Genomic DNA, 25648 nt, shown 5'->3' on the forward strand with positions numbered 1-25648 from the left:
GTGCCGGGACAAAGCTAGGAGCAGGGGCCAACTGCACCGGGCAGGTGGGTGAGAGAGAAGCAGCTGGAAGGAGGGGAGGCCCCTGTGGGTCAAAGGAGGCTGGAGCTGCAGCATTAGAAGAGGGGAGTTGAGATGATGAAAGCTGGTGGTCAGAGAGAGCAGGATGCTTGAGGGAGAGCCTCGGGAGGGGTCCACTTTAATGTGGAGACGAAGCCAAGGGTGGCCAAGGGGTGGTGGCAGACACAGGGTGTAGACAGAGGCCACTGACAGAGACGTTCACGCCACCAAGCATGGCCACAGGTGTGGAGGGAAAGCTGGTGATCCAGGAGCCACTGCCAAGACCAAAGAAACGGGCCATCATGGATTCCGTGTGTTCTCGGGGAGCTGGGGTCTGTGAAGGATGAGGCAGTAGAAGTAGTTTGGAAGCTCAGTAGGAAAGACACTACCCCAGCCCCAGGCCACGAAAACAGCTTTGCTTGAGGGGTGCGGGGGAGCAGCGTTTGCGGGAGACAGACACGTCTTCAGTAAGAGGCGGAGAGAGTTTTCTGGAGACTGCTGGGAGTTTGTTAATGATGGTGAGTTTCAGAAGGCACCAGGAAGGGTTTGTGAGGGCAGGAAGGGGTGGGTGTGGGGTCAGATCAGCAAGGAAGGGAATGTCCATGAGGTAGGAGGGAACCTAGAGCGTGTAGACTTGTTGACAGAGAGAAGCAGGAGAGTGGCCCAAGAGGGGGTTTGTCTTGGTGCTCTTACAGCGGGCCGGGTATCGGGCCGGTAAAATCCAGTTGCCTTAAGAGACGGCCACTGGTCTTGAAGAGCTCACTGAGCTGTGTCAGCTTAAGGCAGGGATCTGGGACAGACAGGAAGTCCCTCCTGGGCCCAAATATCATGCTCCACTAAGGCTCTGGGAACAAGCATTAGAGGGAAGGAAGATTTTATAGCCGACCGTTAAGTCTGTTGACCTCCTTCTTTGCTCAACCCCATCGGGGTTCTTTTTCCTAAGCTCACATTCTTTCCCCACTTAGAAACTGCTTAGGCTGCAGACTCCTTCTTGGTGTTCCTATGGATGTTGGCTTTGCATTGAACTTTGCTTTGTTTCTATTTTTAGGTCTCTGTCCCATCTCCCACAGTTTTTAAGCTCTTTGTGGACAAGGACAGTGTGTTCTATCTCTTTTATACCAACTGCCTTCTAGCTGCTGACTATTACCTGGCCATTATGAGATCAGGATTTAAGCCTAAAGCTGGGAACTGTCGGGCAAGATTGGTCCCTTTCCGGTCAACCCACATGTGCTGAGAAGGTTTCCATTTGGCACCTCTGGGCTTGTCCGTTTACAGCTGGAGATCTGCTCGGTTGGACTCGCCCTCTTGGGATACGTGGCTGGGTGAATACATGGCTCTTACTATAGGGAGTTAATAGGCAAGTTCAGGAGAAGGGCAATAGTGCAAACCAGTCAGTTAGAAGGTGGGTACAAAAATACATTTCAGTACAGAATTGCTTTGTGAATATTGGCAGACCTGGCAAGCGAACCGGGCTGACTCTTACCCCCCACCCCTTGGAAATTTTACCAGAAAAATGGCGGATGTAGTGAATTTGCCATCTGCAATCACACTGGACAAGGAGAAAGGACATGTAATTGCAAGCCAAACTACATCGGGGATGGGCTCACCTGCCGCGGCAACATCTATCAGGTAACGAAAGGCCTGTTTCCATAGAGCAAACCCTACTTGCCTCGCTGTGCTAGGAATCCAGGTCCCTAAGGACTGCGCAGGAGTTTTGTAACTTGTAAAGCTCTACAAAGATGGGAAAGCCTGCTTTTATATAAATTGGCAATGGAAAGAGATTGTATCTACACATGAGAATCCTCACATCGATGAGTTCTGGAGTCAGAAGCACCTGGGTATGAATTCAACTCTGTCAATCAGTAATGAGACATTAGGCAATTACATTACCTCCCTATGCATCAGCTTTCTAATTTGTAAGAAAAAAAATTCTAATGGTACCAACCCCATTGGGTTGTTAGCTGATATAATGTACGTAACACGCATAGAGCACACAGTAACTCAAAGGCGTTACCTTGATGTGGGTGCCGTTGGAACATATGTGTGTGTGCACACCCACAGGCATCTGTACTGGCCATAGCGGATGAGGAGCAATGATACTTGTAGATTTCTACCCCTTTATAAAGTGAACGTTCTGTTATTTGGCTTAAAGAGGGACTAGAGCATTCTGGCTAATCAAATATGCTTGTTAATGGAGGAATTAAATCTTCCATAAACCTATAACTGTTTTTTTTTTAAATATTTGAACTTTAAAAAGTGCTTCTAAACCTTAACTGCTTTTGGAAATGGCTAGACCTTTCTTTGATAAATCAGATGGTGACTCCAGCAAGGTTTTGGAACTCACAGCATGTTCCCATAGTCGTTCTGAACATCGGTGGGAAGCCTGTAGGTGGGGCTTGAAAAAGAAGACCCATGAGGGCAGATTTCCAGCTGACAGTGTGGTAAAGACTCTCAAACTTACAGAAATTGCCCTGCGACAACCTTGAATTGATCTTGCGTGTAACCCAAGACATGAAGTGACCCTCCTCTATCTTTGTTTCCAGGAGCTTCCCAAGAACCCAAAAACATCCCAATACTTCTTCCAGCTGCTGGTAAGAACATGTGTGTCTGTCTGTAGCTGTAGGAGTTGGGTCTCCAGCCAGATACAGAGAAACTGTAGCCTCCGGAGTCAGTGAAGGGAGAAGAAAGTCCGGGAACGTGGGTTTCTGGCCCATTCTACATAGAAGAATGCACTGCGTGCAAAAACTGCCATCACACCAGAGGCAAGAAGCATTCCTGGGGCAATTGGTTAACTCCGGGTGAAAATATTAACTTAGGTCTTTATGCACATCATACATTGGGATAAGTTCCAGATATATTGAAAAATAAAAGATAAAAATATAAACGAATAAGGGGCACCCGGGTAGCTCAGTCAGTTGGGTGTCCGACTCTTGATTTCAGCTCAGGTCATGATCTCGCGATCCATGGGTTCAAGCCCCGCGTCGGATTCCGCACTGACAGTGCAGAGCCTGCCTGGGATTCTCTCTCCCACTCTCTCTGCCCCTCCCCCACTCTCTCAAAAATAAATAAACTTTAAAAATATATATCTAAATGAATACAATCATAAAACCTAGCAGAAAATATAACTAGCCAGAGGCTCTTAACATTGGCAACAAGGCAATTAGCATAGCTAAACCAATCATCTTATAATCAATTATCCCAATTATGTAAAATATTTACATGTAGAAGAGACATTGGAAAAAAATACCTAAAAATAATAGGTTGCATCTAGGCAGTGGGGCTATGGGTAGTTATTTCCTTCTTCATGCTATATTTTCAAATCTTTAATACAATAAGCATATTTTTTTTTTTCCGAGAGAGAGAGAGAGTGAGCACAAGTTGGGGAGAGGGGCAGCGGAGGAGAGAGAGAGAAAATCTCAAGCAGGCTCCACACTCTGTGCAGAGCCCAACCTGGGGTTCGATCCCACAACCCCGGGACCATGACCTGAGCCAAAATCAAGAATTGGAGGCTCCACTGACTGAGCCACCCAGAAACCCCAACGTATGTTATTTTTATAACCAGGTAAAAATAAACATTATTTCAATGACAAAGACTGAGAATGAATTTGAATCTGAGACTAAATAAAACACAGATCTCCAGATTCAGTTTTCACTCCCCTCTGTCACCACTGACTTTCTGTATTTGTTTGAAACTGTACGTATGTTAATTAGGTACCTGCCATGTGGCCCCACCTTCCTTCCCACAGGAACATTCTGTGCGAGATCTGAGCGGTCCGGGCCCTTTCACTGTCTTTGCACCTTTATCTGCAGCTTTTGATGAGGAACCTCGGGTAAGCATGAAGCTCTAGGCAAGCAGAAGAGGTGTGGAACGGGAACCCAGTCTTTGGGTGTCACCCTGGAACCAATGCTGGAGACATTTCTGGGCAGGAGATTTAGGATTAGCTAGAGCAGATCAGCAATGAAAGGGGCTGCCTGTCAGCTTAGGGACCTCCTATCAAAAGAAAGCATTTAGGTGGATTTAGGGTAACCAATGGCCAGAGGCCCTCTGAAAAACATTCCTGAATCAGGTAGGAAGCTAGAAAAGATCAACCATTTTTAAATGATCCAAACCTTCCATAGACATAAATAAATAAACAAACAAGTAAACAAACAAACATAAAAAAACACAAAAGAAAACAAGAAGAACAAGAATGCTGGGTAAAAGCTTTTAAATAAGTCTTTTTTTCTTGCAGACCTTATCAGAGCCTTTACTATTCTAACATTCACTGGGACTCCTCATGCAGGATTACCCATTAACATATAATACTGTAGCAAACATTTATGGATGTGCCAGACACTGTTTCTAGTATCTGACCTAGATTCATTCATTTAGTGTTCATGACAACCCTGTCATGGAGTGCTATCATCCCCATTTTTGCAGTCAAGGACATTGACAGAAGTAAATTTCCCAAGGCCACATGACTAGCAAGTGGCGGAGTAAGGATGGAAACATGACTCCAAACCGTGCATTCTTCTCTCCACACAAAAACAGAGGCACAAAAATACTTCTGGAAAGTTTTTGACATTTGATTGTTTTTCTCTAAAAAAGCATCAAAAGAGATACCATGAAGCAATTGAAGCAATGAGAACCTTGTGGGCTTCTTATCACACTGACTTAATGGTTAATATTGTTTGTGCTTTGATTTACAATGGAAAAGCATTGTGATCTTTTCCACACTAAAGGAAATCTGGCCCAGGTACCTCTCCAAGAGGCACAGGTGTGGTGCAGCTTTGCCCAGCATTTTTCACAAGAAAAGTCTTTTTGCAAGTAGCATCTCACAGGACTTGGGGTCCTTGATGCATGCATTGAGAGATGCTGGACCAGAGGAACTCCAAGCTCCCTTCCACTCATTCTAAGAGTCCATATCGGAAGCAGGGAAGAAGGGAGGGCCACTTTCTCCCTCTTGTGTGAACACCCTGTACCCTGTAAACCTGACCACGAGCCACCCCTGACTGCCTCCTTCCCAGTGCAAGTTGGGGAGAGCATGGAGGAGGGGAGGGCATGGAGGGGGCCAGCAAAGGCTGGAACCCTCCCATCTTCTGTTACAGATTAAAGACTGGGACCAACAGGGCCTCATGCCCCAGGTTCTTCGTTATCATGTGATCGCCTGCCACCAACTGCTTCTAGAAAACCTGAAATCGACCCCAAATGCTACCTCTCTCCAAGGGGAGTCAATCATCATCTCCGTCTCTCAGGTAAGAGGCCACCTCGGGAAGAGGACCATCTTTCTTAGGCCCTCTCTCTTCTCTTCTTTAGACTAATACCAGTAATAATAGTAATAACAACAACAACTAAGACATGTTGAGTGATTGCTATATGCCACGTAGTATTCTAAGTATTTGATGTGTGCTAACTTTTTTAATCCTCCAAAGAATCCCATGATGTTGATACTATTCTTTCCCCAATTTATGAAGTAGGAAACGGAGCTCAGAGAAGTTAAATGACTTGTCCAAGGTCACACAGCATGTAAATATTAGAGCTGGAATTGAAACTCGTAAGCAAAGCAGCTCAAGCGGTCAGCAGAACGGCTTTGGGTTAGAAGCTGGAGGGGGTGAACACTTTTGACCGAAGCCACCTGACCATGCTGGCCCCCTCGCCCCCCACAACAGAGGAACTAGTGGTGACTGTAGAATCCATTGCAAAGGGAAGTAAGTTGTGGTGGAGGCAGAAGGTGGTGCAGACAACACAAGTGATGTACTTGTTACTTCATATTTGAGAATCACAGCGAAATGACCACTGTGGTTGGTTCTTTGCTATTAACTCCTCCAGGTGAAAATTACAGTCTTGTCTCAGTTTTCCTTTTATAGTCATAACAAAGAAACGTGCTCAAGGAACTTAGATCTTCAGATTTTGCCCACAGCCCTACTTAAATGTTCACTTTCGTGATGACTTATTAGCATGTTGGTAACGCATTCTGGAAGAAATGATTTTGTCCATTTCTCTTTGTGCTCATTTTTTTCTCTCTCTCTCTTCTTGGTTAATTTCAGGACACGGTGTATATAAATAATAAGGCTAAGATCATATCCAGTGATCTCATCAATACCAATGGCATCATCCACATCATAGACAAATTGCTGTCTCCTCAAAACTTGCTTGTCACCCCCAAAGATGCCTCTGGAAGGATCCTGGTGGGTTCATTATCATACTCTCAGCCCAGAGTGACTCATAATACTCAAAATGTATTTTCACAATTCTGATTTTGAGGCATCTTAATTTTGTTGCTTCAGTCTCAAGCTACTATTAAAAGCCTAGTGAATATTATTCTAGTAAGAAGTAAATAGGTAAAAGCCTAATTTAAAGAGATAAATGGATTTTATAAGTTTTTCTTTAGTTTCCACATGGACAGATGGTCTTGCATAGATTTGGAAGATGGAGAAATTACATAGATGGATGAGATAGATGGATGATAGGTAGGTAGATAGATAGATGATAGATAAGTAGATAGATGATAGATATCACTCAAAGCAAACCTGGAGTAAAACTCATTTTCAATTGAAAGAAAAGACAAATTTGAATTTGATTGTTATTTATTAGCATCGGCCGGGGTTTTTCATTGCAGACCACAGAACCCACTCTACCTAACTTAAACAAAAAGGAGATTCTTAAGATACTAAGTTTAACAGCAAATCTCTTGGAAAGCCAGAGAGTCTAATTCAGAAGCTACATAGCTGGGAACAAAGGGGCCCAGGGATACCTGCCAGGGGAAGGCACGTGACTTTCCTGCGGGACTGCTCTGACCTGTCTCCAGCCTCACCCCCTACAACCTCCAAGTCCGAACACCAGATGCCTCCACCATTGTGCTGGTCAGAATCTCCTGCTAGCTAGCGGTCACCTCCGCCTCTTGTTGTTTCCTTCCACCGATAATCCTTGTAAAAACTCTTCTGTTTGGTGGATCCTATGTCACACACGGGGCTGGAGCTGCAAGGCAGTCTGGGAAAATGTCACGCATGGTCCCCCATCCGCTGGACTGCAGAAAGGCGTGGGTACGTCAGAGCCGGAGTGGGTGCTGACGAGCCAATCTGCGGTACCTCTCACGTTATCTTACCCTGATTTCATTCAGCTGAACTTTTGTTAACGTGCTTGGTGAACTGTATGGAGAAAGGTATTATTCCTATTCTTATTGCCTTTGCAGCAAAATCTTACAACAGTGGCAATAAACCACGGCTACACCAAATTTCACGACCTACTACAGGTAAAAACCCAGGGGATTACCTGCCTAAGGAGGTTTCTTTTTTGAAGGGTTTTGTTCGTTTGGATTTGGGGGGGGGGGGGGAGGGGGTTGTTTTGTTTTGTCATTAGTGTTTTGTTTTATTCGGGGAGCAAGCCAGCCATTGTGGGAATCTGTGTAGGAAAGTCCCGACTTCCAAGAGAACAAAGTCATTCGCTGTCACTCCATTCCCAAAACAGCATTTGGTTTATTCAGCTATATAATGTACACCGGCCAAATTAGAAATTGACGTACCTGCGGCTGAAGCAAGGGAAAGGACTCAAGCATCACATCTTGCACTAGGGGCTTCACATCTGGAATTCTCACCTCCTAATAGGGGCAGGCAAGCCAACATGCAAATCTGGGAAATCTATGCCCCAAGGCATAGGTAGACATTGCATTTAAAACTACAGTGAAACCTTGGTTTGCGAGCACAATTCGTTCCAGAAACATGCTTGTAATCCAAAGCACTTGTATGTCAAAGCGAATTTCCCCATCAGAAATCATGGAAACACAGAAGACTCGTTCCACAACCCAAAAACATTCATATAGAAATGATTACAATACTGTAATATGATACAAAAAGTAAAGAAAATACAAAATATAAAGACAAAGAAACAAATTAACCTGCACTGACCTTTGAAAACCTCCGTGGCTGGTGAGGGAGACCTGGGAGAGGAGGGTTATTGTGCAGGACGACTTTCACTATCACTGTCGATGTCACTACTATTGGCTCGATGGAATCTTTTTCTGCATGGGGGCCATTGTAAATGCTCGCATGGATGTTGACTACAGTCCAGGGTTAACAAACTCTTGCTGTGCACTGTATTTAATGGAACTGGCAATAAGGCAGCAGAGGAAAGGGTCTCTCTCTGTCTGCAGGCAGCCTGAGCTAGGAGGAAGCAACGCATCCCTAAGCTTACTCTTGGATGGAAAAGCAAAGGCCTGTCTTTGGTGCTTTGAAGTGACAAAAAATATACTAGTGCCAGTTGTGGGCACCTTCCAGTGTTCCGGAAAAATCACTGATTTCTGCCAAACACCATGGCCTGAGACCAAGCATCTGACCATGGGAGACGATCACTCACAATCCCACAGCGAGGGAGAGAGAGAGAGAGAGAGAGAGAGAACCATTGGCTCAGCTGTGATCATGTGATGTTTGGAGTCACGTATGAGTGATGCAAGACGTCACTCATTTATCAAGTAAAAATTTGTTAGAAATTTTAAGTGTTTCTGTGGAACACTCGTAGAACAGGTCATTTGCAATCCAAGGTTTTGTTTTTTTGTTTTTTTTTTTTTCTTTCAACATTTATTTATTTTTGGGACAGAGAGACAGAGCATGAACGGGGGAGGGGCAGAGAGAGAGGGAGACACAGAATCGGAAACAGGCTCCAGGCTCTGAGCCATCAGCCCAGAGCCTGACGCGGGGCTCGAACTCACGGACCGCGAGATCGTGACCTGGCTGAAGTCGGACACTTAACCGACTGCGCCACCCAGGCGCCCCGCAATCCAAGGTTTTACTGTTTATCTTTCTGACTTCACTTTTCCCACAAATTGAGTAGAGAAACTTCTTGTCCAAAGATTTCAGAGGAGAATCGGGGAGGGACAGGGGTCTTCCAAGGTCCCCTCTCCTCCTCATACCCTGAGAAGCCCCAGGAGGACTCTTAGAACCCAGACCCCCACCCCACCCCCACCCCTACCCCTTTTAGCATTGCCTACAAACTTCTGCATTGACCAGCGATTTCCAAAATAGCCTGGGGCTCACCCTCGGAGTTTTTCAGAAATGGAGATGTCAAGGTGTTCAAAATGAGACTCTCCAGGGATGTCAAAGGCAAGTGTCTCTGCCTGCTCACCCAGCCCCAAAACCTCATAGTCACCCTCACACCTGGGTATCACGTCTGGTTGAACATAGGCTTTTAGAGAAAGTTAGCAAACCTCTCTGGGGGGCTCATTAGGAAGGAATAATAAAACCTACTTCATAGGGTTATTGGAAAAATTACAAGGAAGAATATATATAATGCACCCGGGTTACAGAAGGTTCTCAAAAAGATTCCCCTCCCTTTGTCTAGCAATTTCTCTTCTGAGTCCATGTGATCTAGAAATCTCATACAGGAATATCTCAATACTGTGTCAGTTTCACTTTTTTAAATGAAATATGGGGAAATGCTAAGTGGACCTTCCAGAAATTAAAATATTTGGGCAGCAGTAGCAAAAATCAAAAAAAGATATTTGTTAAACATTATTTTTGCATTCACAAAAGCCCAGAATTGACTTTCTGTTTTGCTCCCTAAGAAAATGAGGGTCAGAATGGTTGGGGCACCAGGCTGTCACCCTTGAACCAGCTGGAGTCCCAGGGAGCCCCGGGGCGGGCACGACGCCCCCCCCCCCCCCCGCCCCCGGCTGGCTTCGGTCCTCAGAAGGATCCTGTGCCTTGTGGCTGGGCTTTGCCATGCATGCGCCCGACTCCCTGTGTTTCAGGACGTGGGCTTGCTGAGCATCATCGCTGACCCCATCCACACTCCAGTCACTCTCTTCTGGCCCAGCGACCAAGCCCTGCAAGCCCTACCCCCTGAACAGCAGGATTTCCTGTTCAACCAAGACAACAAGGACAAGCTGAAGGAGTATCTGAAGTTCCATGTGATCCGAGATGCCAAGGTACTTTGTTAACACACAGACGTGAGTGCAGGGGTGCCCAAGGGGGATCAAAGCCGGGAATGGTCAATGTGTCTCCACCTCCGAGGTGCGAAGGACACCTGGGCATCCCCCCCCCCCCCCCGGTGTCCTTCTCCGACTGGCCCCGTGGTTAATGGACCCCCGCAGTGCGCCAGGCCTGTTCTGTTTCTCCGACCTCCCATGATTTCCTTTCCAACTTGAATCAATACCCAGGAGCATCGTTTCCTCTCTCGTGCTGCAGGTCAACTCTCCTCGGCCCCACTTCATGTGCAAAATGGCTGTTGGTAACAGTTCCCAAGTTCCCAACTCATTCTCCCCCAGTTCCACAGTGTCTAGGCAAAGGGTGGACTCCCCCAGATGCGATCACTCCTGAACGGATCTACCGTGACCGGGGAAGCAAGATCTTGTAGCCGCATGGTAGCTCCTGCTGAAACCCTGTCACTCTGAGTCCTCAACCAGGACCCATGTCTCTCTCCAGGACTGAGTCTGCCTAATCCAAGAATGCCAAGCACCCTAACTTTGGTTCATTCATGGGGCCTGTATTAGCGTCTCAGGGCTGCATAGCAAATAACCACAAACTGGGTGGCTTGGAACAACAGAAATGTATCCCTCAGACTTCTGGAGGCTGGAAGTCTGAAATCAAGGTGCTGACAAGGTTGTTCCTTCTGGAGGTTCTGAGGGAGAATCTGTTCCATGTTTCTCTCCTAGTTTCCGGTGATTGCCGGAAATCCTTGCCATTCCTTGGCTTGTAGATGATGCACCTCTCTAAGCTCTGCCCCTCTGGTCACATGGCTGTCCTCTCCCTGTGTCTTTGTGTCCACATACAATTCTCCTTTTCTCTTTTCTTCTTATGAGGACACCAGTCATACTGGATTAAGGGCCCACTCTACTCCAGTGTGGCCTCATCTTAACTAATTATATGCACAATGACCTTATTTCCAAGTAAAGTCACATTCGGAGGTAATGGGGGTCAGTGTATCTTCAACTAAACTTTTGAGGGGTCACAGCTCAACCCCTAACAGCACCCTATGCCATTTCCCTGACCTGTCACCGGCTTCATACACCAACACAGCATCTGCTCTGGACTCCCAAGCATGGAAGGGGCGTGGAAGGGGGATTGAAGCTAGCCCAGCGGGGGACACTTTCCCTACAGACAGAATTTCCAACTTCTAGACGGCCCATGATTATGCTTCCTTTTGATTCTATCGGCAGTCATTTTAAAGCTGGAAAAACCTGTGGCCAGATTTGGTTGGTTGGCAAAGCTCCTCTGGGTGCTGCTTCAGCCCAAATTTGGGGTATTAATGTGGTACCGTCGCTCTTACAGATTTTAGCGGTGGATCTCCCCAGATCTGCTGCCTGGACGACCCTGCAAGGCTCTGAGCTGGGCGTGAAGTGCGGCACTGGCCGTGACATTGTGAGTATTAACAGCTTTCCCCAACCACTACCTCTTCAAGAAAATATTCGTTTTTTTCCTCCATTGACAGCAAGCCCTTTTCTCTGGCTGCCTTCGGGGGTCTTACCCTGAGAGTAAGTATTTAGCTGTGAAAAACCTGATAAATCCTGGCCAGCATAAGCCCTGGTAGCAGGTGTTAGGGGCCCCCCCTTACACTTGCAGAGAGTGGCTTTGGGTTGGTTTGGTTTTGTTTTGTTTTGACAAGGATAGTATACTGTCATTCCTTTCCCTTCCTTCCCAGCCCCACTGTGGCCTCACCTCTAGCCCCTTGTTGGCAGGGGGAGCCAGCTCTGGGTTCCATCTACCTAGATCAGCCAACAGAGAGAAAGTTTGCAGTTTTCACCTTCCCTGGCTAGTTTCTGAGCAATATTGCCTCCCTGTAATTCCACATGATGAATGGGTGTGATAGGATAATATTAGCTACATCCTATATCCTGTATATAATGGGGAATCCAACATGACAGTGACTTAAATACATAAGGACTTGTGTCTTTTTTAAGAGAAATCTGGAGGCAGCCAATCCAGAGCTAATATGATGACTCATTGGCAGAGCTCCTTCTGTTTTTCTGCTCTGCAGCGCATTTCCAACCTCAGTGTCACCTCAAGGTTCATCGTGGCTGCTGGAGCTCTAACCATCATGTCCACTCTCCAGGCAGCACAAAGGAGGAAGGACAAAAGGGATGCAGCCCCCAGCTGAGTTGATTCCCTTCAAGGAGCCTTGTTAGAAGGGCCATACAACATTCTGTTTATATCTGATGACCAACCTATCAAAGAAGTATAATAAGAATATCCAGTGCTCATTCTGGGTGCTAATATAGCTTTCAGTGCATTTTGCAATGTATCATTTAGTGTGATCTTTGTAACAACCCTGTGCAATGAAATCATTAATCCTATTGACCTGGTGAAAACAAACCTCAGAGTAGTTCGGCAACTTGTTCACAGTCACGCAGTACATAAGTGGAAGTGGGGAGATTTAATCACAGTTTTCCACTCTTCTTTCCACTGAATCATGCTGTGTCCATCCCATCAGTAGATGCTGAGATTTATCTCTCTTTTTTTTTTTTTTGCCAAAGAACTACCTAAAAGCATTTTTCTTCCTTAGGGGGATGGGGAAGCTATATTCAACAATTTCCTAGCTGGGTGAACTTAAGGAAGAAAGCCCTGGAATTGTTGCAAGCAAAGCCCAATAATGTATCTAAAACACTATTTAGACAATGCCCAGTACATGGAAAAAGTTATTGGCATCATTATAGAGTTAAAGCCATTGCTTGTATCTTCTGAAAAAAAGGGTTGTGCCCGCACTTTGCTGGCAGCTAGCACTAAGTAAAAACAAACTGCACTACTGCACATAAAGTGGCCACGTTACCTAAGTTTATCCTGAACCACAGGCAGGTCATGCCTGCTCCACCCCAACACCCTGGCTGCCCCTGTTTCTACTTTGGTGGAGGCAGTGTTACAGAGTAGCCAAGAGTGTAGGCTCGGAGGCTGACTGCTTAGGTAGGAACGCCCACACCACCACTTGCTGGCTGTCTGACCTTGGGCAAGTTATTGAACCTCTCTGGCTGCCTCGCTTTTCTCATCTGTAAACAGGGATACTCTAGGGTTGCTGTGAGGATTAAAAGAATTTGCACAGGTAAAGCACACAGAATATTACTCGGCACATAATACATGCTGAGTGTTTGACACATATATGCACATATACCATATATATATATATATATATATATATATATATATATATATATATATTTATATAGCATACACACACACACACACACACACACACACACACACACACACACATACATATTTAGTTCTTTCTGAGCCTTGAAAGTGCTGACCACTTGATATAACCTAGGTAGAAGAGAAGTCTGAGAAAGATTGTTGACTGTTCTCTCTTTCTCCCTCTCTCCCTCCCTCGCAGGGCGAGCTCTTCCTGAATGACCAAACATGCAGAATTGTACAACGGGAACTCTTGTTTGACCTGGGTGTGGCCTACGGCATTGACTGTCTACTAATTGATCCCACCCTGGGGGGCCACTGTGACACTTTTGCCGCATACAATTTTTCGGTCAGTCCTAAAATCAGTGCTATAGTAGGAGACACTTGGGGTTCAGCCCTCATGATCTATCATGGACTCTGCCATGAAACCACGCAGAGTTGGTCCTCAAGGGAGCCCAGGGCCCATGAGATCTGAGGGCCAAATGATGGTGCTCTTGAGAGTCAGAATCAATAGGCATCTACATGGCTCTATCCAGGCCTTGCACATTCCCATTTATCCACCACCCTACCCATCCATCCATTCCCTTGTCATTAAGGAAATAGTTGTGGGGTACCAACTGGGTGCCAGTTATTCTGCAACAAGCTATTCATTGTCAAACCCACCTATCCAGTCATTCACGTATTCATTCAACAAACATTTTTTTTTTTTTTTTGCGATTCTGCCAGATGAGACCATATAAAATTGCCCTATTTATAGGGTCTGACTACAAAAAATGGCAACTTCATATGGTTCAACCTAGTATTATATTATTCAACCTAGGTTGAACCATATGAAGTTGCCATTTTTGTGCCAACCTCCATTTATTTTATTCATTCATTCTTTTAACAGTGGTGATTCAATCTCTATCCTCGGCCCTGGTTGTAGGAGGCATTTTAAGATTTTACACTCATTCATCCATCATGTATCATTTATGGAGTACTACATCTGAGCCAGCCATTTGGCTCAATGCTGATGTTACTCCTAAAATAATCCAATAACAGGAGTTGCTATTAACAACTCTATGATGTAGATTTGGGAACTGAATCTTAAAGAGGTGAAGCATCCTATGTGGCAAAGTCTGTGACCAGTTGGCTTTGGTACTTGGCAACTTGTAGGGATTCAATAAATATCCCAAATTATTCAGACACCAGTCCGATACCAAAGTAGGCGATGAAAACCCAGCTGCCCTTTCTGCTGTAGGGGTTGTGGCCTTCCTAACTTCCCAAAGTATATTCGCACACATTTTTGCAGTTAATATTTTCCGTCCCCGATCCCCTGAAGATCAAACAGCAAGAATCATTCTATTTTGTAGATCAGAAACCTAAGGATCGAAACGCGTGACTGGCCAAAAGTATCACACCTAGTTTATAACGAAAGTGGTATTTGTGTGCATGCTTCCGGGGCCAGTCTACCAGATGCCTGTATGGCAGTGCCCTGGGCCAGCTCTGTCTAGCAGGGAACTTTTCACCTCAAAGAAATAAACCAAGGAGCCGAGGGCCAAGACAGACCTTCAGAATTCTCCATGGCAAACTGGCAGTGTGTTTGCTTTTGCATTCTTGGCCACAGCCAGAATCTTAATCAAGATTAAGTTCTTCATCGACCCGTCAAAATATTAACCAGGGGCATATCCTTGTGTTTACCAATATTCTTGATGTTTAAGCGTTTCTTTTCTTGCATACTAGGGAGATTGTTGGAGTTGTGACAATACCCCCAGCTGCCCGAGGTGGAGTAAATCAAAGGTAATTACGAATGCAGTGACAACGTTTGGAGAGCAGTATGTTTGTTCCATGATTAGACCCCAGTCTTCTGGGAGGCATGAGTAAGTGTACGTGTGTGTGCATCTCTGGGTATGTTGCATAACTGTAATTTACAACATTCTTTTCACAACCAGGCATTCTTAGCCTAGCTGAGATGAACATTCTTAGCCCAGGCAACTTTTCAACCCAGTACCTACCTTCTAGGAACTGTCTAGAAAAATCATGGGATTGTAGAGTTAGAAGGGACTTTCCAAGATAATGATAGTTACAAAAATAATAGTTGCATTTTGAGTGCTATTCCTGTCCCTGGTTCTGTGTTGTTCCCTTTATTTATCCATTACCCCTATTCCTCCTTGTCACGTTCATAGGAAGCTATTACTACCGCCACATATGAAAAAAAAAAAAAAAAAAAGAATCTCAGAGAGGGTAAGCAATTAGGCCAAGGCCACACAGCTAGTAAGGAGCAAAGCTAGGATAAGGGTCCAGAAAGCAATGCAAGAGTAATGGTTAAGCCAATGAAATTTGGAGTCCATGGCTATGGGATACAATTTCAGTGGGCAATCTTTGGCAAGTTACATAATCTATATGGTTTTGCCTCCATAAAATGTAGCAAATAACAATTCTGTGTGTGGTTATTAGGAAAAGTAAAATTTTAAATGTGGGTACAGAGCCTGGCACATAGTAAGCACTCACTAAATATTGCTTTTTTTTTTTTTCACTTATTCCAAAGCCAATTTCTCTCTCCTCTACTGGTAAAACCCCTAACAAAAACACCCCCGCAAAACAAAATGTAACTCATCCCTTCCCTGCTGATGATTTAGGAGCCTTGCCACAGACCCCACGCATGATGGAAAGCTACCTCTACCCCACTCTCTTTCCAAGAAACCGCAAACTTCTGCAGCTCTAAGGGTCAACAAGTCCTTCCTCTTAAACCTGGGGAGAAATCTTTCTGTGGACTCTAGCTCTGTCCCCTCCCCCACCCATCTGCCTATCTATCCCCCTAAGCAAAGAATTCCTTTGTTAAGGGCTCGGGCCATTGAGTCCCATTTTCAATTTGGGCAGTACCCAGATTCCTCCACTGGGGGCGGACTAGAGCCAAAGCGCCCAAGTCTGGGCGGTGGAAGGCGGACGGTTGGATCACTTTCTTCCTCTAGGGAGTGAAGCAGAAGTGTCGATACTACCTGTCCTTGAGAGGGTACGTGGAAGGCTGCCGGGAGCAGTGCGTCATGGTGGTTCGGCTCCCCAGGTGCTGCAAGGGCTACTTCGGGCGAGACTGTCAGGGTGAGGGCGCCTCTTACCACCTCGGGATCCTGATTGTCCCATCACTGCGCGGCATTGTGAAAGCACGGACATTGCGGGGGCGGGGTCGAATGCATGGCTCTTCATAACTCCTCTAAGGAAAGATCCAAAAGCAGTCATTCTAAAGAGCTGGGTAGCTTTCCTTCTCCTTTTTCCTTTTGCCATATTCTGTTTCTTACAGAGTTGAGACTCTACTGTGTGTAGATTGTCATTGTGTTGCACTTTTTTGCTCCACATTCTAGCAGAAGACATTTTCCAGGCTGCTGGAAACAGCCCATTTCATTTCTGAAGCTAGTCCATGATACTGATTAGCACATGAGTTTAAATGCATCGAGGAGAATTCTACCTTGGCACAGTGCTGTGCTGTGTGACCATGATGTTTCGGATGCCATTATTCCCTGTTATGGGGTGAACCTCCCTCTCTTACCTCGCCAGGAAAGGGCTCCTTGCCAAAGAACACTTTGGCCCATCCTGAAATCTCTACATAGACAGAACTTCTAGCCAGTTATACATCAACAATAGCTGAATAACAAAAAGCCCTTCCCATCTGCCACACATTGTTTTAATTAAGCACATTTATTGAGTGCTACTTCCCATATATGGCAATATACTTAAACCTGGTGACAAGGGGCACCTGGGGTGGCTAAGTTCAGCGTCCAACGCTTGATTTCGGTTCAGGATCTCTTGAACCGTGAGATCAAGCCCCCCATGAGGCTCTGTGCTGTCAGAGCCTGCTTAGGATTCTCTCTCTCTCTCCTCTCTCTGCCGGTCCACTGCTCACACTCTCTCTCTCAAAATAAATAAATAAACATTAAAAAAAAAAAGATTTAAACCTGGCAATGACCTCTAAGAAATAGATGCCATCATTATCTCCATTTTACAGATGAGAAAATAGAGGCAGAGAGAGGATAAGCAGCAAGCCCAAGGTCCCACAGAGTGTCTCCCGAAGCCATGGTTTCAACCACCATGGATACTCCATTCACTGTGGTCTGGTTGAGAAAATCCTGGGCAGGGTGTACACGCAATCACCCAGGGTCTGTCCACACTCCATCACTTAAGTGTGCGCTTTTCACAAAAACCAGTGTCACGCCTTCCACTTGTTCGGTGCCTTATGTTTTTTAAAGCACTCTCGGTTACAGTAACTTATTTGATCTTCAGTCACAATGTGATACAGATCAAGTGGGCACCGTGTCGTCACCATCATCACCATCTGGAGCTAAGAGAACTGAAGCTCAGACAAATTCGGCCCAGATCTACTCAAATCCAGGGCTCCTAACCCCTAAATACAGTGCCTGGTTCAGCATATCACTCTGCCTCGGTAGAATGCTATCAGATACACTTAAATTCATGTTCCAGAGGCCACTGGCTTGCCCTAAATACCCGTGACACTATGTGGGTGAGTCCCCGGGGCCACAGTCTTCCTGGGCCAGTGGATATCAGCCCCGCAGCTGAGGGCAGGTCAGCAGCACATTTACTAAGGTGCCGAGCGGTTCTGGGCCTGGGGAGGCTGTCGAGTCACTGCCGTTTCATTTCTTCCAGCCTGCCCTGGAGGAGCGGATGCCCCTTGTAATAACCGGGGGGTCTGCCTCGATCAGTACTCGGGCCTAGGAGAGTGTAAATGCCACACCGGCTTCAACGGGACGGCGTGCGAGCTGTGCCTGCCCGGGAGATTCGGGCCTGACTGTCAGCGTACGTTCGTGGCTCCCACTCCCCCTGCCTGTTGTTCGGCCGCTGTGTTCCCTGTCCTCGTCCACGCCACCTGCCTGGCCCAGAAACATCCCTCTTCCCCTCTCTCCCCGTCCACCCACCTCCCATCTGCCTGCCTTCACGTGCTTTTCCCTCCCTGGATGTCTCCCGGTTTCCATCCATGGAAAGAGCCTCACCTCCAGAAGTGAAGTCCACATCCCTGCAGCCATCAGGACAAGCTGTGGCTGAACAGCATTCATTCATTCATTCAACCAACATGAATTTAGAGTCCTTATTAATATTGGTAGCTGATGTTTCTAGAGCACCTCCTACGCACAAAGGCAGGTGTGTTTTACTGCTTAATCCTCACAACTACCCTTTGTGGTAGTACTGTTACGATCCCTACTTACCAGATGAGGAAACTGAGGCACAAAGAGGCCAAGTGACTTTCTCAGAAGCCTGGAATTGTTCTAAGTTGTAGGGATGCAGTGGTGTTGGAAGGGGGCCAAATTCCGGCTCTCAAGGAATGTACACTCAAAGGGAGGAAACAGATTAAAACTGCAGAAACAAAGATAGTTATAAAGATAGAAAAAGAAGCAGGTTATGGGGATGGAGAAGGAAAGGAGGCACTGTTTTAAAGACATCTCACACCAGGAATATTTGAGGAGAAACCTCAAAGAGGTGAGGGGCCAGTGTAGGGACATCCAACAACAGCCCAGTCCAAAGGAATTTTCCGTCATGCTGGAAATGTTCTATAGCTCTATTATCAGGAATGGAAGCCAGTAGCTACGTGTGGCCACTGAGCGCTCAAAATGTGTGACTAAGGAACTGATTTTTTAAAAATTTTAATTAGTTTAAATTAAAAAAATTTTTTTTTCAACATTTATTTATTTTTGGGACAGAGAGAGACAGAGCGTGAACGGGGGAGGGGCAGAGAGAGAGGGAGACACAGAATCGGAAACAGGCTCCAGGCTCTGAGCCATCAGCCCAGAGCCCGACGCGGGGCTCGAACTCACGGACCGCGAGATCGGGACCTGGCTGAGGTCGGACGCTTAACCGACTGCGCCACCCAGGCGCCCCTTAATTAGTTTAAATTTAAATAGCCACTTGTGGCAAGGGCTGCTGTATGGTGTGGTGCAGACTAGAGGAATGGATTTCCTAGAAGAGAAATGAACAAACGCAAAGGTCCTGAGGCAGAAGTGGGCCTGGCATGAAAGGAGCAGCAAAGAAGCCAGGGTGGCTGAGCAGAGTGGGCAAAGAAGAGAAAGAGAGGAAGGAAATGAAATCTGAAGGTCACCAGTGGCCAGGTAACGTAAGAGCTTCTCGGCCAGAGACAGCCCTTAGAATAGACAACATGTCTTCCAAGTGAAGGGCTGTGAGTGGTGGGGGGAGCGGTGAGGGGAAGGGGTTCATGAGCACATTGGAGGTGTTGCTTCCGCTGCCCTGAGAATATGCTGTAGGAGAGCAAGAGCAGAAGCAGGGCCGACACCAGGGAACTGAATGCAACGGTCCAGGTGGCAGCCGGTGGTGCCTTGGGCTGGGGTGATTGTCCTCCATCAAGGTGGCAAAAAGTGGAAGAACAGATCCATACCTTGAGGATCTCACTGTCAAATGGGTCTCCCTGTTAGGAGGCCCCCGATAGGTTCTCTCCCCCTTGTCTTCAGTTACAAACCCCATGACACACTCTACTTCTGTGCTTATAACACTCACCGTGTTTGTAATTACATGTTCAAAGCCAGTTACTCCTGGACTGTAAGCCCCTGAGAACAGGAACCTTATGTCTTCTGTTTCTCACTGTAACCTCATTGCCGAGTCATGTCTGTCCCATGATAGCCACCGAATATATTATTTGTGCAGCGTTTGAAGGAATGGTGCCCCCCACACGGACAGCACAGCCAACGGGTGGTCAGAGAGCTGGCCGATTGGATTTCAATGCCTGATCACTGATTACTGACCACGTTCCAATTTGCTTTACAGCCTGTGGCTGCTCAGACCACGGACAGTGTGACGATGGCACCGCGGGCTCCGGGCAGTGCCTGTGCAAAACGGGGTGGACGGGGCGATTCTGCGACATTCAGACAGGTCTGTCATGGGAGTGGTCAGCTGGCGGCAGCACCGTGCTGCAGCGGCCCCTCTGAGAGCATCCAACTGACGTTGGGGGTCTGAGTGACACCTGAAGAAAACAACAGAGCAGGTGTTTCCCTTTCCACAAGGAAAAGATGATTTGGATATGTGGCCCTGGGCCTCGGGAGGTTTGGGGACGTGCAGGAAAACTGGGTGAATAGATTTAACTCAAACCCATGAAACCAGCATGCAGTCCTTTGCAACCATGGAAGGGCCCACCTCAAGCAAATGATACAGGACTGGGCAGGAGTGGTCCCTCGGGATTGTAGCCCCTTGGGATCATGGCCTCTTGGGATCATGGTCCTTAGGACTATGGTCCCTCAGGATCATGGTCCTTAGGATCATGGCTCCTTGGGATCATGGCCTCTCGGGATCATGGTCCTTAGGACTGTGGTCCCTCAGGATCATGGTCCTTAGGATCATGGCTCCTTGGGATCATGGCCTCTCAGGATCATGGTCCTTAGGACTGTAGTCCCTCAGGATCATGGTCCTTAGGATTGTGGCCCCTTGGGATCATGGACTCTCGGGATCATGGTCCTTAGGACTGTAGTCCCTCAGGATCATGGTCCTTAGGATCGTGGCCCCTTGGGATCATGGACTCTCGGGATCATGGTCCTTAGGACTATGGTCCCTCAGGATCATGGTCCTTAGGATTGTGGTCCTTAGGATCGTGACCCCTTGGGATCATGGCCTCTCGGGATCATGGTCCTTAGGACTGTAGTCCCTCAGGATCATGGTGCTTAGGATCGTGGCCCCTTGGGATCATGGCCTCTCAGGATCATGGTCCTTAGGATTGTGGCCCCTTGTAATCACGCTCCCTTGGGATCATGAGCGGCCAGTGTTCTGCGGCCTCTAGTCCATTCTGAGCCCTGTGTTCTGGTGGAAGGTCCTCCCGTCCACCCAGAGCCCTGTGTTCTGGTTGAAGGCCCGAGATGTGAAGGGTGAATCCTCCACTGTGAATCGCAGGGGGCAGAAGGGCACAACTAAGTTCTTCCTATGGGTTTAAGCAACCTGAGGTTCCAGAATCCCCTAGCTCAGCTTCCTCCACCTTCCCCCCTCCCCTGACCACCCCATGGCTTCCTGCTACCTGTTGACACTGCAGTCCTATTCACACACCAAAGCTCTGGACTTCTCCCAAGCTTAGTGGTGCCCTCAGAAAGCCATGGAATTTCTCCTCTGATTTAACCATCTCCTTCTGGAACCCTGTGCCCTTAGGGCCAAAGAGCTACTCTGCCAAATTCATCCTTGTTGAGGTATAAAGCTTTAACTGGTTGCCCATAAAGGTGACATATTACATTTTAGTCTGAGTAACATTTCAGGGTTAATGTCTTAATATTAAGGAGCAATTCTGGAGTCTCAGAATCCGCAGGCTGGGAGGAACCTTTGCAAATCACCCTGTGCTCCCACTGTGAGGGGGCACTTCTGAAACTCAGTGACAGGCTGGAGAGCGAGTCTTAGAGGGTCCCACGTCTTCCCGCCACAGGCACGTGATGAACAGGGACCTCTTTGTTTACAGTTTTGCCCCCAGTGTGCACGCCTCCTTGTTCAGCTGATGCCACCTGCAAGGAGAACAACACGTGTGAGTGTAACCTGAGCTACGAAGGGGACGGAATAACATGCACAGGTGAGTCCTGTCCGCGCGTGCGAAACAGCAGGGCAGTGTGGGAGTGGAGCGGGACATGGTCTGAGTGCCCGGACTTCCACCTGACCCTTCCACTCCTGCCTGGGCCATTTCGCCCATACCTACCCTCTCTGCAACTCAGTTTCTTTAGTGGGTTTACTCATGCCTGACCTGCCGACCTCCCAGGTCACTGTTTTGAAATTGCTGCACAGACTCAAAGTGAGGCACTTTACTTTACAGTGTTTTTGTAACTCCACATATCTGGACTTTTAAAAAAATTCAGAAATTACATTACAATACTAAAAAAAAACCAAAAAACATTTACTGGGGCACCTGCGTGTGTGGCTCAGGTGGTTAAGCTTCTGACTTTGGCTCAGGTCATGATCTCATGATTTGTGGATGTGTGCCCCGTGTCGGGTTCCGTGCTGACAGCTCAGAGCCTGGAGCCTGCTTTGGATTCTGTGTCTCCTTCTCTCTCTGCCCCTACCCCACCCCTCAAAATTCAAAAAAAAAATGTTTTTAGTAGTTACACTCATCACTTGGAGAGAACCACTCTGAATTTGGCAATGTCTGTATTTAGTAGTTAAGATACAGCTCCATCCACACGGAGACCCAAAGGAACAGTGGTATACACGAGGCAGATGTTTATATGTTTATTTTTATCTCATATAATAGTTTGAATGGAGGCATCCAGAGCTAACATAGGTCTGAAAGGACATCTGGGAGCCCGACTCCTTCTATCTTATTGCTCTGCCATCGTTCACTTGCCTGGCCTGAGAGGGTCAGTACCATCAGCACATCCCAGGCAGCAGGATGGAGAAGGAGAGGAAGGAGGCAAACTTCTTTCCCTTTAAGGATGCACCTAGAAGTTGCTAAAAATTTTGTCTATTCCCATAGCATTGGCTGGAACCTCATCATCTAGCAGACCTAGCTGCAAAGGAGCCTGGGAAATGTAGTCTTCAGTTGGGCAGCCATGAACCCAGCTAAAACTCCATTGCTGTAGAAAAAGGAGACAATAGACATTGGGAGAAACCTACTAGTGTCAGCCCCATGTGCTTTCTAACTTCTTTCATGAGTAAATATTCAAATAGAGATACTTGCTTTACAGAAATGAGCTCTTGCTATACCTGCTATTTTGTAGTCTGCTACAAGGCAGCCAGGAAGTGGGTCACTCAACAATGGCACCAAAGACCCAGGTTCAGTCTTTCTACTCTGCTATCCTCAGAGAAGGCCTTTTGTCCTCATGTTTATTCTTTCAAAGTCTCAAGTGGCTGCCACGACTCCAGGCAAAAAGCCAGGCAAGAGAAATCAGATGGCTTTCCAGCTACCCCTTAAATCTAGTATTGGGTTGAAATTTGGGAGATGGTGAAAACAAAGGTCCTAACGGGTAGCACAACACAGTGGGGAATGCATGGACTTTGGGGCCAGACCAACCTGGGTTTAAATCCCAGCCCTACCATGTTACCACTGGTTTGCCTTTGTCGGATCAGTTAAACTCTGTGTTTCAGTTTGTTCATCTGTAGAATGGGGGTAATGATGCCCATCTCACAAAGTACTCAAGAGTGCACTAACTCTGCACACGCATACACACACACACACACACACACACACACACAACTGTCCTAACATTAAAACTACTACCAAAATGGAGCCTAGAGGTATATGACAAAGGAGCCAGAGGTAGGCGGATATCATCAGGCCTGGTCTTTGAGGGTATCAGCCAAGGGATACCAGTGTTTGCAAAGGCTAGCACAGAGGCCACTGGGCATGGGGAAAGAAGGCCCCAATATGTCGGGGACCATTTACGTCCCAACGCCACTGATCCCAGGGCTGCCCATGCCCCCATCTGAAGCCCACCTTGCACAGACAGTGCTTAAATGAGCTGTCTCCCCTCTGCTCCTGCAGTTGTGGATTTCTGCAAACAGAACAACGGGGGCTGTGCCAAGGTCGCCAAGTGTTCCCAGAAGGGCACGAGGGTCTCCTGCAGCTGTCAGAAGGGCTACAAGGGGGACGGCCGCAGCTGCATAGAGATAGACCCCTGCGCCGACGGCCTCAACGGAGGGTGTCATGAGCATGCCACCTGCAAGATGACCGGCCCGGTGAGTCTCTCGTCCCTCCCCACCCCCCGCCCCCAGGATGGGAGCCCTTCTGCACCTTGTTCAGCCTGGCTTCACCTCACTTAATGTTCGGCCTCTTCCTCAACTTCCTTCCCGCCTCAGTGCGTGTGTTGCTAGGTCTGCAGGCTAAATGCAAAGTGGCATTCTAAGCAGAAAGAGGACATTAGGGGGAAACTGGTGAAATCCACATAAAGCCTACTGTTTAGTTAATAGTAATGTGCCACTGTTAACTTCTTAGTTTTGACCAATGTGCTATGGTTATCTAAGAAGGCAAGGTAGGGGAACCTGGTGAAGAATATATGGCAACTCTTTCTGCTATCTTTGCAACTTTTCTATAAATTTAAAACTATCCAAAATTAAAAGTTTATTAAAACAAAAAATGTTGGTGAGAAGTGGCAGGAAAAGTGCAGGTTTGCGCCCTCACCCAAGGCTTTTTAGAGTGGAATCGGGGGCGCCTGGGTGGCTCAGCCGGTTGGGCGTCTGACTCTTGATTTCAGCTCAGGTCATGATCCCACAGTTTGTGAGTTCGAGGCCCACATTGGATTCTGCACTGTGTCAGCGCAGAGCCTGCTTAGAATTCTCTCTCTCTCTCTTTGTCCTTCCCCCTGCATGCGTGCTTGCTCGCTCCTCTCTCTCTCTCTCTCTCTCTCTCTCTCTCTCTCTCTCACACACACACACACACACACACACACACAAAATAAATAAATTTAAATGTATATGGAGAGTGGAATCCATGCCCTGGTGCCCTGTTTATCCATTGGCAAGAGAAGATGGTGGACAATAAAGTCCGTTATTGAACTTGGAGTCCCTCCCTGAGCCTTAGCTCCCAGACTTAACACTCTGTGGCCTGGGGCTTGCTACTTACTTTCTCTGAGTGTCAGTTTCCTCATTTGCTAAGTGAGCCTAATAATAATACAGCCCTCACAGAATTGTCGTGGGGATTAAATGAGATCATTCATTGATTCAGCAAGTGGTCACCAGGCACTTACTGTCTGCCGTCGCAGGTGCCGGGACGTAGCAAGAAAAAGCTTATGCAGGGGTGGAGGGAGGGGGTCATGCCCAGTGCAGAAACAAATGCACGAGATACTTTCCGAAAGCACCAAGAGTGGGGAAGCACATAAACTGGGCCGGTGTGCTAGAGAGGGCTGGGACAGCTGCTTTATTTAATGCGCCAGGGACACTCTCTCAGAGGAGGTGACATTTCAGCTATGACATTTCCTCATGAGCCTGTGCGGACATGAGACGTGGCCATTACTTTGTTCCCGCTGGACAGGAGATGCATTTTCCTGGTGCTGCTAAGCGTCTCCTGTGCCGGATGGTGGCCCGCAGAGCGTGGAGGGGTCCCGGGGTCCTAGAAGAGGGGCTTCTCATCTTTTCCACTGTCCCCACAGGGCAAGCACAGGTGTGAGTGCAAGAGTCACTACGTGGGAGACGGGCTGGACTGCGAGCCGGAGCGGCTGCCGGTGGACCGCTGTTTGCAGGACAACGGGCTGTGCCATGCCGCTGCCAGCTGCACCGACCTCCACTTCCAAGGTCAGTGCGGCCGGGGCTGCTGGCCCAAAGCGACCTGGTCTCTGTCAGGCTCGGGAAAGGTTTTCAATGTTTATTTGTTTGATAGCGAGTGCACTGGCGGGAGAGGGGCAGCCAGAAGGAGAGACAGAATCCCACGCGGGCTCCGTGCCCTCAGTGCAGAGCCCGACGCGGGGCTCGAACTCACAAACCGTGAGATCAAGAGTCATACACTTAACTGACTGAGCCACCCAGGCGCCCCTCAAAGCACTCTAGTCTCTATCAGGCTTGGGGAAGGGACTTGTGCAAAAGCAAAGGGGAACACAATGAAAAACCATGGCCAAAC

The 25648-nt window shown here is 47.4% G+C and overlaps 2 protein-coding genes across 2 annotated transcripts in view; one reads left to right on the forward strand and one right to left on the reverse strand.

Annotated features, from left to right (window-relative positions):
• The window catches only part of STAB2 (stabilin 2), a 165803-nt gene that overhangs the window by 123011 nt on the left and 17144 nt on the right, over positions 1-25648 (forward strand). Inside the window, exons 45-60 of the mRNA XM_043562355.1 lie at positions 1567-1686; positions 2601-2648; positions 3804-3887; positions 5146-5292; positions 6085-6225; positions 7230-7289; positions 9780-9956; positions 11299-11388; positions 13352-13498; positions 14872-14928; positions 16101-16227; positions 17785-17934; positions 19909-20013; positions 21572-21679; positions 23582-23775; positions 25185-25326. Coding sequence (XP_043418290.1) covers positions 1567-1686; positions 2601-2648; positions 3804-3887; positions 5146-5292; positions 6085-6225; positions 7230-7289; positions 9780-9956; positions 11299-11388; positions 13352-13498; positions 14872-14928; positions 16101-16227; positions 17785-17934; positions 19909-20013; positions 21572-21679; positions 23582-23775; positions 25185-25326 — 1897 coding nt within the window. The remainder of the gene's footprint in view (positions 1-1566; positions 1687-2600; positions 2649-3803; positions 3888-5145; positions 5293-6084; positions 6226-7229; positions 7290-9779; positions 9957-11298; positions 11389-13351; positions 13499-14871; positions 14929-16100; positions 16228-17784; positions 17935-19908; positions 20014-21571; positions 21680-23581; positions 23776-25184; positions 25327-25648) is intronic.
• Positions 21298-25648, reverse strand: part of NT5DC3 (5'-nucleotidase domain containing 3) — an 88249-nt gene continuing 83898 nt past the window's right edge. Inside the window, exon 14 of the mRNA XM_043562354.1 lies at positions 21298-21614. Coding sequence (XP_043418289.1) covers positions 21566-21614 — 49 coding nt within the window. The 3' untranslated portion in view covers positions 21298-21565. The remainder of the gene's footprint in view (positions 21615-25648) is intronic.

This window comes from Prionailurus bengalensis, chromosome B4 (assembly GCF_016509475.1).
Source record: "Prionailurus bengalensis isolate Pbe53 chromosome B4, Fcat_Pben_1.1_paternal_pri, whole genome shotgun sequence".
Taxonomy (NCBI): Eukaryota; Metazoa; Chordata; class Mammalia; order Carnivora; family Felidae; genus Prionailurus; species Prionailurus bengalensis.